Genomic DNA, 12,624 nt, shown 5'->3' with positions numbered 1-12,624 from the left:
GGCCATGCATCCAGCCTGCCGGGCTCCCTCGCTCTTTGCTGCGGTCACTGTAAGGGCTGACACCGTCCTATCATTGACCTCCCAGAAGCACTAGCTGCTAGGCCCTGGGTGTGCAGCCTTGATGAGGAGGCCTGAGGAAGGAGGGTGAACAAATTCCAGAGCCACGACTATATTTCACGTGCCCCAAGTGGGTGGTCATTGGTCCCCAGCAGCTGTCCATCAAAGAGTAGGGTGCCCCAAATGCTAAATACTCATATTCTAAAGAGCGGCTCTTAACAATCATTGTCTATTAGAGTCACTCCACAAGAATATAAAAATGGGGTGAAAATTCAGTATCTCTGTTTTCCGCAGGCTCCCCAAGTGAGTCTGATAGACACAGAAGTGTTGGGGCCTCCCTGGAGATACAGTGAGTATTTAGGGACAGAGAGCAGGAGGCTTAGAGAGCTGCCTGGTTATTTTTTGTTGAATGACTGTCTGGAGGAAGAGTAAGTGAATGAACAAATGAATGAATAAATTGGGGCCTCTAGCCACAGCTCCTGTCCTGATTAGAAAGTTGGTGACTTCAAAGCAGCCTGGCTCAGCGCAAACTATGATTTCTGCCTTTGAAGTCTCGATTTGATTAAAACACGTTTAGTAAGAAACAATCACTGCGTGAAACGCCGGGATTATGAGGCTCCAGGAGCTCTGTGGGGAGCAGGCAAAGCAAGCCGGTCTTCGTGGACCTGGAGAGGCCGTCCTGTATCGAGGCCAAACATCTGCCCCCTTGTAATTACATTCTGTCCCGATTTCATTCCTTCTCATCTCTGGTTTCTGGGTCCCAAGTTTTCCCCAAAGGGCCAGGGTTGAGTGACCTCAAGACTTAGTCTGGGTCTGCTCTGGGGTGCCTGTCTTGGGGTGCGGACCAGACTCCTTGCTGTGGAAGCCAGAGCGGGATTCCCTTCTCGCCCAGCTTCAGCTGCCAGGTTTTCTGCCCAGCGCCCCCTGCATGTGGTTCTTCAGCAACAGGTGAGGGACACTTCATCTGAAGCCTACCTGCCTCTAAGGCACAGCCTCGCCCTTTTCCAGGTGAGACGTTTGCTGATCAGATGCCCAGGGAAGCAGCACTCCCTGGCGGTGGGGTTAGCACCACGCCCAGCACGCCCCTTACTCCCTTGGACACACAACGTAACCTTCCTGTGGCTTGGTTTCCTCTCTGTAACAGGGATCAGTCACTGCTACTCATGCCAACCCATCAGGATGGGGACGCCACGAAATAAATCCGTACAAAGGGGCAGATGACGCTGACCAGGCTCATTCTCGGTGAGTGTCTGTGAGCACAGCAGTCATGATGGTAACAGCGGAGTGACTGAGTGCAGCAATGAAAAGTAGCCTCCCCGGGGGTCTTCAGCACCTCCTTCCACCCGCCCCCATCCTTACTTTGGTGTTTGCTGCTTTAACTGGTCTGAGACTGCTGGTTGCTCTGGTATTGTTGGGTCATCTGAGGACACAGGACCTATGTCACGAACAAGAGCAGACAGGGGAAGCCAGCGGGAGCCAGGTGCAACATCTCCCCGCAGGGCGAGTCAGCAGCAGTCTGTGGCTTGCTCAGCCCCGAAGCCCAGGTGGGCAGCGAAGGCGCCCACTCCCCAGTGTCACCTGCGCTCCAGCAGTGGCTCGGCTGGACGAGTGCTGCTGGTGGTCCCGGCACACTGGCCTCTCCTGCCCACTGCCCCCTTGCTTCGCCTAACGTGTCCCTTTCTTCCTCCTCCTCTTAGTCTGTCCCTTTCTGTCGCTCTTCCCCCTTCCCTTTCATGTGGACTGCCCTTTTCTCCTCTCTCTTCCTTCATCATCGTCTCCCCCAGCTTTCTCTTTTTCTTGTCTTCATAGACCCCCCCTCGCTCGCTTCCATCCGACTCCCTTTGGAGGACTGGGACCCCCATGGAGTCCAGTCTTCTATGTCCTTCAACCCTTGTCAGGTAACCCAGGAGAAAGGGACATCATGCCCTTCCAGGAAGGGGCCAGGAGTGAATACTGGGGGCTCTGTAGGGGACCTTAAGGTCTCTGTCACCCTCACCCCAATCTGCCATCAGCAGGTGAAGGTTGTGATAGGCAGAACACCCCCCCTCCCCAACCCCGTGAGTGGGCATGGCTGTGTTTCAATAAAACTTTATTCTTCCAAACAGGCAGTGGCTGGATTTGGGTGGTGGCTGCACCTTTGCCAAACCCAGGTGAAAACACTTTCTCTCATTTCCCCACTTAATCACAAACCACTCACTGTGTAACAATTTATAGTCTGCTCCAGCTCTAAAAGCCAGGAACGATCTCACTGGCTCTCTCCAGCCCAGATGATTTGTGGTAAAACAGAGGTATTTGGCCTCAGGAGCACCCAGACAGACAACAAGAGATTGGCCCTCACAACAGTGATGGGGGATAGAGAAGGGGAGAGTGTCAGATTGGGCAGGAATTTAAAAAGTGCCTGCTTGGCATCCCAGTTCCTAGAGACCCCTAATGTCCTTCCAGAGAAAACAGCACCCCTTCATCAGAGAAAACAGCCTGAAATAAGCACTGTCAAAGTGTGTCTGTCGCGTTTCAAGTCCGCTAGTTCATGTCTCGAGTGCCTACTGTGCACCAAGCTCCATGTGAGCCTGGTGGGTGGCGTGGGCCAGGCAGTCAGTGGGCTTGACAGCATGCCCTTGCGGGGCTCACAGAGGAGCACGGGGCACAGTGGGCAGGCGCCGATGAGCACGAGGCCTAGGCCGGTTTCTCTACGGCGACACCCAGTCCCTGAACAACTCCAGAGAGCTGTAAAATGAGCCAACCGGAGCTCGAGACCCTGTCCAAGGGCCTGCAGGCTGGAGGCCGCTGCGCCCTCTCCCTCTCACTCCTTCACCAGCTTGCTGTGCTGAAGGCCGCACACCGTGGTGGGCCCAGGGCACAATGTGCAGGGAAGTTCAGAGCTGTGGTGGGTCTTTCATGTGGTCTTCATGGAAGGCTGGGTCAGATGTCAAATCCAGAAATGAGTATAGAGGAAGGCTGCCCGTTCAGTGGCCCAGCGCAGTCTCAAAAATCCTGATTAGATGCACAAAGAACTTGGGCTCTCTCTCTCTCTCTCTCTCTCTCACACACACACACACATGCACACACATGCATGCACCCTCTACTCTGGCCGGCAGTTTTCAAGGAAAAATTCTGTTTTTCTAAATCAAACTTCACATGCATGGATTTTAGATATTGCAGACAGCTGGAATATGTAGTTTTGGGGACTTCAGTGTGTTCCCCAGCCCACATCGCCATGCTAGCCCTAAGCCAGCTCAAGGAAGAGAGGGGATCAACCAGCCATGCTGTGGGGTGTTCAGCGTTCCCTGAGACTAACTTCAGCCCAAAGACACTAGGCTGGGAAGCTGGACCAGGGTAGCAACCCATTCAGTGTCCAAAGCAACCTGCAAAAATCCCAATTAGAAACACAAAGAACGTTGTCAATCATACACATATGCTCTCTACGCTGGCTGGCAGTGTGCAGGTCCCCGGGCTCCAGAAGCCATGCGCTCACCCCCAAAAGTAGGCAACTCATAATACAGGGTCAGATTTAAAACCGAGAGTCCCATTGAAATGGGCTAAGTTGGCCACTCTAATAATACAATACTAATACGAGAGAGAAATGCGTTACACTCTTAAAGGATATCACATGTGGAATCTCTGTAGCTGTGGGTGAAGGTATGCATCCTATGAATAACGAAAACATAACAAATGTGCTTGTCTAATTTCATTCATTCAATGAACTCAAACTGGATACCGGAGACAAGTAAGGCATTTCTGAGTTTAAATAAGTTAACAGCCATGAAAACTGGACAAAGTAGAAGGAGGGAGATTAATTGTTTCTTGTTGTTGGGGTTCTTTCTTTGGAGTGGGGGTGGCTGGGGGATTCTTCCAGGGGTTGGTAAGTTGAAAGACAATCAGAGCCGGGGTCCGATCAACTTGATTCAATTTTTGTCTCCATAAAAATCTGCACGGGCTGTGTCCTAGAGATGGGGAGCACAAGGATCGCCAGGGAACTTATTAGAAATGCAGAACTCCAGGCCTTTCCCCAGACATGCTGAAACAGAGTCTGTGTCTTAACACGATCCCTGGGTTCGCTCCAGCGCTTAGCGTGCGAACTCTTCCATTGCTCACGAGCCCATTGAAACAGAGTCTGTGTCTTAACATGATCCCTGGGTTCACACCAGTGCTTGGCGTGCGAACTCTTCCATTGCTCACGAGCCCAATGAAACAGAGTCTGTGTCTTAACATGATCCCTGGGTTCACACCAGCGCTTGGCGTGCGAACTCTTCCATTGCTCGCGAGCCCAACTGAACCCCATCTTCCTGGTCTGCAAGGCAGAAGCCACAGGCTGTGCTGCAGGTATTGCATGATGTCACTCAGCTCCTGGGTGACACAGCTGTGCACCTGCAAGGGTGCTGGGCCACTGAGCAGGAGCCCAAAAGCAAGTATTTTCTCCCTTTTCTCAGCATCACTTGCCTCTGAAAAATATAATTCTACAGTCTTGTTCCCCTCAATGTCTTTTTGCTGGCCTCGCTACTTACACCAGAAGGGCTTTCTCCTCCCTGTGATCTTCCTTCTATCTCTTCAAGTCTCAAAAACACATTAAAAAATCAAAGATCCATGAGATTGATGGGACGAAGGAAATCGCTGTTCAAACTCCCCTGTGAAGACAGAAATTTAAGTCCCAGAACTGCTCAGTCCATATGTTCTCACTCACGTGCTAACTTGTAGGTGCCACAGAGATACAGATGCTTGATAGATGCTCTCTGGTTGCTGGGTGAGTAAATGAATGAGGCTCTGTGAACACCAGTGCAATCTATTCTTTGTCCAAACCTCACTTGTTTTCTTTATGACTCATCCTGTCCTTTTATTTTTCCATTAAAAGCAAGCAACTGGTATATTTCATGTTGCTCGTGGCCATGGCCTCTCCTACCCAAGACACAGGCCCACGGTGAGCATATGAATATGAGCACTGGCCAACCTGCAGCCCCAGATTCCCACGGTGCACTCACTCCACTTCTTCAGGAAGGACACAAGAGTCGGGCAGGAAGAGGCAAGGAAAGTCTTCATGGGATCCCATGCAGGTTAGGGCAGCTCAGTCATGCTTTTCATAGGGAAATGCCTGGGAGGCTTCATGTAAGAAGTTCCTCCAATAATCAAACACTCTACTGAAAGGTTATATTTACACAGCTCATTAGGAAAATTTTTTTATGCTTTTGACACTCATTAGACTTGTAATCGTCCACCGAAGCTACTCTATAACAAGAGATAAACACTCCATTCTGGAGGATGAATAATAATTAGGTATTGCTCAGCACTGTGCTCTTTGCAGGTCTAATTTTAGAGCATAATTAATCCTGCTGAAACTGCATAAGATAAGTGAAATATTTATGCAGCTGCGTTAATTCATGTATTTACTCCTAGAGAGACATTCAGAATTGGACATGGCTTTCCGGGAAGATTATCTTAAGATGCCCCCTGGAGCAACACCATTTTCTCTCCCGTGTCTTTGCCTCCACATGGCTTCCAAAGATGGAGCTGAGACATGCTCCCCAATCCCAACAGTCTGACCAAGAAAGCAATGAGCCAGCACAGAACCCATCTATGAGAATCGAGGGGTTCTCTAGAACACTCGACTGATTTTACTTTAATTTATCACAAGAAGGAAATTCTCCATTCAGCTCCACAAAGGTTGTGTCCATGATATTAACTTGACCATAGTATTGCCAATGTGATATTAACTAAGCCTGGCTGAATACTAGAGCTAAGGATGGACAATGATGATGTGATGAGGAGGAGGAGGATGACGCATTGTTGCAGATAAGGGTGCTGGTGTTGATGATGATGGTGAGGGCAGGCAGTGGTGGCAGCGTGGTGATGATACTGGCAATGATGTGACCGTGGTGACAATCAGCGGCTCATATGGTAATGATATGAGCATCATGGTGACAATGGTGATGACTGTGATTGGATTGGTGGTGACAGTGGTGGTGTTCGTAATGGCAGTTGTGATGCAGTGGTGGTGTTGATGAGAGGTGTGATGCAGTTGTTGTTGGTGGTGGTGATTTATGGAATCATTTCTATGTTGTAGCACTGTGCTAAGATAATCTCTACCAGCATTCTCTCACTTTATTGTTACGCCAAGGATATCAGGCAAATATTTCTGTATTCATTCACACCTGAGTAAACTAAGGCTATGAAAGGTAAGCACAGAAGTATTTATAATGGGGCAATCGATTAGCTAAGACCGGCACTAATTGTTCCTTCTTCTTACAGGTCTATAAATCTCAAGTTCCTCCTCAGCCAATGTTGATACACATCTCTGAGGATCCAGTGAAAAAGGAGTCTTACTAAATTGACCCCTTAACTAAAGGCTTTGCCCCTGACTAGCTAAGGGACTCAAACTCACTCACTGAGCTTCGGTTTCCTCCTCTGTAAAGTGGGAATACACAATATTTAACGTAATTGGATTGCTACAGATATTAAAGAAAGCATGAAAGCACCCAGGATGGTGACTGGCAGTGTAGCTGTTGCATAATAGTTGTGGCAAGAGGGCCAGCGATGGCAAAAGCCACTTACCTGACAGTTACCAATCACTTTCAAAGTTCCTAGCAAATGAAATGCACACCCCCCCAAGACTAATCATTCGTCCATGTGCTTAGTTATCCATTTAATGCTTCACTCCGTCATGACCGGTTATACCCAAGATTCTGTGCTATTTACTATCAGAAACAAGACTCATTTGCTGAGTAATCTGTCCCGTGAAGTGGCGCTAAGATAACCACCGTGGCTGGAAATACAACTGTCCCAATTCCTCACCCTCACTGTTAGCACAGCCTTAGTTCACAGAACTCCTCTGGTAAAAGCCAGTGCACACGCCAGGCCCTTGACTTTGGACCTGGCTATCCAACTTGCCTTGGGCAGAAGGGTAATGGGACCCTGACTGGGACTGTGCATGTGCAGGTTTGCACTCTGACACAACCAGGGAAAGAGCCACTCCTGCCGCCCTCCAGCCTCAGAACAAATCCACGAGGAGAGAAAGCCACGCAGCTGACCATCAGACTGCAGTGGGGAGGAGGCCCATGGCCCAGCCTAGGCAGAGTCCCCTCAGCTTGCCTTCCTGGGAACACGGACAGTGCTTATTGCCAGACCCTGGCCAAGCCCACCCACGTTCTTGGCTGCCCCGTGAAGAACATCGCCGTGAGTCAAGGAAGGTACAAACGTCCTCTGGAGAATTCAAAGAATCAGATGCTCTCATTCGGGAGTTAAATATAAAACACATTTAGATGATGGCACTGGGAAAAGCTAGTTTAATTTGGGGAACAGAGAGAGAAGTGCAAGGCATCATGCACTTTGTTCTGATCTACACCGAGCCTAAGCGCCACCCTCCGCCCACTCCACCACTGCCCTTGATGGTGCTGGCTGCAAGGTTTGCCTCTCCAGCACAGGGGGTGGGGGATTATGGAACTGCCGTGGAATGTTCTTAAATGCAGCTTTGGCGTGTGCTCTGAGCTCTCGCAGTTGGTTCATACCAACCCAACCACCTTTACTTTTCCATCTCAGTGTTGGGGTTCACTGGGCAACCAACCTGCCAGAGGAACCATCACAGGCCCCCAGAACTGTAGGGTGAGGCGAGGGCACCAGCGGCCAAGTGGAGAAGGGCAGAAGGCAGAGACAGAGACAGAGACAGAGCCACGGGCCGTTCCTCGCCGCCCCAGGCTGCCAGCCCGAGTAGGGAAAACACCTTGCTGGGTGGTAAGTGCCTGGCGTGGGCATTCCTGGAGATCCATGGGGTCTCCCTTCCCTTTCCTGGAGACGAGCAGCGCTCGGGATACTACCAAGGGCTATTAGGTTGGGATGACGTAACTGCCACTTAGTCATTCCTGTGGGTCCAGGAAAGAGTGGTTGACCCCCAAGTGCTTCAAGAATCCTCCCTCCGGAATTGGAAATGTAGAATTTGGAGAACAGAGACCGGGGCGCCTTACCCCCTGGTCACGCTCTGTCACTGCCCTCGAGCCAGCTGGGGTTCCTCAATCCCAGCTCTGTGGCACTGGGGGGGTCAGGCAGTTCTGGGTTTGGGTCGCAGGCCTTGTGACAGGCTGGTCAGCATCCCTCCTCACTGGCCTGCACCTCCAGATGCCACGGGCAAGCGGCCTCCCAAGCGTGACCGTCAGGAGCCCCAGGCACTGCCAGCGTCCTAGGGAGGGGACTGCCCCTGCTGACCCCAGGGCTGTCCTGCTTCTTGCTTTTATCTCTGAACCTATGTCCTCAACTCGTTCTTCAATTCACTGAGATAGACGCTTCTGCATCCTTAAAATAAATCCCTTTTTAAAACTCGGTTGCCTAGAATTGGTTTCCATTATAAGCAGCCCAAGAACCCGGCGTCGGGTGATGAACATTCAGCAAATACTGCCAGCGAGCACACTCGTCATCCGCAGACCCATCGGGAAGCCAGTCAGGAGACAGTGAGGGGGGCGCCTGTCCCACCAATACAGGGGTCACCCCAGGTCTTACCATCACCCACAAACTGGAGCAGGGCTAGGTCAATCTGCCTCTTCCAAGGGGAACCCTTCTGGAGGGCGATCCCATAGCCAGTGGTGGCGAAGATGTAGCCGCTCCCAATGGTCACCAGCTTGCAGCCCTCGTCCCTCCCGGCCTTGTAGTTCAGGACGGCCGCGTCGTAGATGAAGGCGTCCAGTTTCCTGCAAGACAGAGCCAGGGTCAGGGGTGGTGGGGGGCAGCCCAGGGCCCAGCTCGGGAGCCTGACCCGACCTCGCAGGCTGGAGACGGTGACTCACAGCCGCTCCATCCCCTTGTCGTGAAAGGATCTATTTTTAATGAAGAGAGAAAAGCTGGAACCTTTTCTCTCCAAGTTACAAGAGGCAGCTAAATAAAGACACGAAGAATCCTATGCCCAAGTGAGTAAACACAGTTTGCTGATTCGCAAAGTGTTGTCCTTAGCGCTCTGACAGCGGGGACGGCGGCCCAGTTAGGGAGGTTTGCACTGGGGCCAGCTCACCTCTTAAGGGACAGGAGAGCCTGGTGGTTGGGGGCAGGAAGGGCATGGGGCGCAGGGGGAGGGGCAGCTTCCCCCCCAGAGAGACAGGTTCACAGCTTAGTTACAGCACAGCCAGGTAATACCTACTGAATTTCAGAAACCCTGTCTAGATTTTCTATGTACGCAACACTGAGAACGAAAATAAAATTTAAATTTCCCATAATTCCACAACTTGGAGGCAAATCCTGAATATATAGGTGGATGATCTTCCAATTTTTCCCGTTCATGCACCCACACACGTCTGTATGCCCAATGATGTATGTGCACATCCATCTGTGAACGCAGGGGCTGGCGAGCTTTTTCTGTAAAGGCAGGACGGCAAGTTGCTCAGATGCTGTGGGTCATCCAGACCACTGCGGCAGCTACTTAGCTCTGCTGGTGCAGCCTGCCTTGGGGCGAACTGTGCCCCCCCCCTGCGCCCCCCAACTGATATGCAGAAGTCCTAACTGCCAGGACTTCAGCACATGACCTTACTCGGAGATCGGGAGTCTGCAGATGTAGTGAGTGAGTGAGTGGGTAGGTGGGCGCAGGTCCTGTGGCCGGTGGAGGCTGAGTTCAGCTGCCACCAGCTGACACAGCCAGAGCTGGGAGAAGCCTGGGGCCACCTTTCCCCAGCACCCTCAGACACCTGCAGACACCTGCCCGGCCTGCGGACACCTTGACCTCAGGCCTCCAGCCTCCAGACCTGGGAGGTCAGACTTTGCCTCTCAGTCTGTGGCTCTTGACGACGGCAGCCCAAGGGGGCCAATCTGTGGGAGGCTTATCAGAGCCTGCCTCTGATAAGACATAAACGGGCAGGCTCGGTTCCGATAATCTCTGTGCCAATAAAGAACCACAAAACCAGACTGGCCCACGTGCTGTGGCTCGCAACCACATCGGCTCTCATAGCTCCCCAATCAGATGCCACCACAGAGTGGCCACATCTCCACATCCACAATCACAGTGCTTTTCCTTCTTGACGTATTTCCTTCACTGAGGTGGCACACCCACAAGGAAGCTTCACGCGCTGAACGTCCCTGCCATCTCCTTGAAGGTCACAACCTGGAATAGCCTCCGACCTCAGAAGCCCTCTGCACACCTCTCGTCAGCACCCTCCTGGCCCACCGGGCCTAAGTGACCACCAGACCCCTCATCACGGCCGCTGCAGGGCTTCTGGGCTTTAAAGTTATTTGAGAAGACAGAGTTGGTCACCCTTGGCCGTGGAGATGGATGTCACCTCTCTAGAACAGGGGAGAAGCCTAAATCGAAGGTTACTAACTTCCTGGCACTTTCTAGACTTCACTGCCTCTTTCTCTAGCAAGAAAACATAAGACAGTGAAGCAAAGAAAAATAAAAATGGCAGGGAGAGGATGTAAACGCCACATCCATTCCGGGACAGCTGCTGAAGGGCTCCCTGTGGGCACAGAGCTATTTGGGGGCTACAGCTGCATTCTTCATTTTAATTGTTTGCTCCATAATGGCTAGAGATGGGGGGGGGGAATGTTGCAAGGTTTGTTTCACAGAGACTAAAGCTTCTCTCCCTGGGCTGCAGGAGCTGAGACATGGGTGGCTACTCAGAGAGGATCAGAGGGGATCAGATCACCCCAGCGGATCGGAAAACCTGGGCATTGATGTACGGACACCTCCAGTGCTGACAGCTCGAGCAGAAACAGCCTCTCTGGAGCAGCAGGCTGAGGCTCCCGAAACACAGATGCAGCTTCGAGAAGGTCGAGAGGGCCTGGTGTGTGACCGCAGGGGAGGGGTCCCGGGGAGGGCGCGGGCCCCGTCTAGACTGGGACGAGGCAGGCAACCACCTCCTTCTGGATTGCTGGCCCCCTGTGTGGGAGGAGGCTGAGGCTGACGCTGGGACCTGACAAGCTCAGGCCACCGTGGCCTCTGTGCTCCTGATGAGTTTGTGGGGCTGGTCTCCCCTAAAGGGCAGGCAGGCTTTTCACCTTGATGCTGGAATGAGAGGTCAACCGAGGCCCAGGAGCCCCGGGGGGTCTGTCCCCATCGCTCGAAGGAGACTGACTATTTAAAGACCAGTGAGGGACAAGCTGTTCTCTGGGCTGAGTCGTTCGTTGTTCGTTCTTTCTTTCTTTCTTTCTTTTTTTTTTTTTTTTAAGATTTATTTATTTATTCATACAGAACTGGGGTGCAAGCCAGAGGTGCAGAGATGGTGAGAAGCTTCACCAGAGTCAGGGCGGGGAGGAGAAGGGGCTGTCTGATGAGGTACACTGCTGAGGGGAGCAGCGGGCGGGTCAGGAGAGGTCTGCCGCGCCCTGTGGGTCACCTTCAGGGCGGGTATTGAACTCACGCTGAAGTGGCTTTAGCTTCTAGTGCTGTGCTTTAACCCGCTGTGCCACCAGGGAGGGCCTGGTTTGCTCTTTCTTAACCCAGGGACGCCTGCCCTCTTCCTAACTGGGGAGCCGCTGCTGCCCCCTCCTAGGACCTGGAAGAGTATCCGGTGTGGTGGTGTCTCATCGGGGGGCGGGTTCAGCCCTGGGGCATCCACTTTCCTGTCAGAGTGAGGATACCCCTCGCCTGTGGTGTCGTCAAGTCTCTCTTTCTCCTTGACGCCCCTAAGTGGGGCTAAGCGGTCCCCTTTGCTGTGCTTTAGCAGGTACACGCCTGTCAGTTATCAGCTTTGGACTTTGCTCCTGCTTGTCTCTCTGGTGTCCATTTGCTCCTGGTGCAGACTCGGGAGAACCCCGTCGGGGCAGAGGGCAGGAGGGCCCGCGGCTACCAAGGTTGCCATGGAGATGCTGAGACCCCGGGGCTTAATTAAGACTTTCGAAGCCTCCCCACATCTCTCCTCTGCATCCCCCCCCCCACAAAGTAAACATCAGTACACGTGTGCACACGGGGGGGGGGCATCCCCAGGTCGCGGCAAGGGGCAGCCAGCGCCTGGTGGAACTGTCCCCAGCGGACACACGTGCGCTCTGGGACGGAAATCTGACGACCCGGAGGCCAACCCAGAGCGGTCCCACAGCTCTTCACATCAGTGTTTTACAAACAGGTTTCAAGACGATGCTCCTGTGTCACACGGACACACTGCCGCCAGTGTGACAGGGGGGTCCCTAGGAAAAGGGGAAGTTCCAGGTTCCCTGCCCCACCCATGAGGGTGGAGCTGAGCAGAGAAAAAGGAGAAGAGAAGGAAGCAGGAGAGAGAAGAAGAGAAGGAAGCAGGATGGAGCCAGAAGGAGACCCGAGGAAGCCACATGGAGCAGCGAGCGTGTGATGAAGAAGCTGTGCTTGTTTCCTGACTCTGGGCTGGCTAAGGCAGATGTGGGTGAGAGACCTGCAGGGAGGTGACTATGGCCGTGTTTATATGGATTTTGATTTTGCTCTTTTCCTCCCAGGTTTGTCTGGCCATTTCTGACCCTTTTCCATGGGTCCCGGCCAGAAGGTGCTTCAGTCTAGTGGCAGCTTTCGGGCCTCGCTCTGGGCCAGTCCCTTTTGGGTGGACTTTTTTGCCCATGAGGGGATGGGAACTTCAGATGATTGATTTAGAAATTATATTCTTTGTCTTCTGTATTGTACACTCACTGTATTAAAGTCCTTTTCAT

At 52.4% G+C, this 12,624-nt stretch overlaps 1 protein-coding gene across 1 annotated transcript in view; it reads right to left on the bottom strand.

The window, feature by feature from the left end:
* Nucleotides 1-12,624, bottom strand: part of GRIN2A (glutamate receptor, ionotropic, N-methyl D-aspartate 2A) — a 319,112-nt gene that overhangs the window by 18,361 nt on the left and 288,127 nt on the right. Inside the window, exon 12 of the mRNA XM_004692131.1 lies at nucleotides 8,533-8,720. Within this exon, the coding sequence (XP_004692188.1) occupies nucleotides 8,533-8,720 (188 nt within the window). The remainder of the gene's footprint in view (nucleotides 1-8,532; nucleotides 8,721-12,624) is intronic.

This window comes from Condylura cristata, unplaced genomic scaffold (genome assembly GCF_000260355.1).
Source record: "Condylura cristata isolate star-nosed mole 26May11 unplaced genomic scaffold, ConCri1.0 scaffold00032, whole genome shotgun sequence".
Lineage (NCBI taxonomy): Eukaryota > Metazoa > Chordata > Mammalia > Eulipotyphla > Talpidae > Condylura > Condylura cristata.
This window is presented reverse-complemented; position numbering and strand designations above follow the sequence as displayed.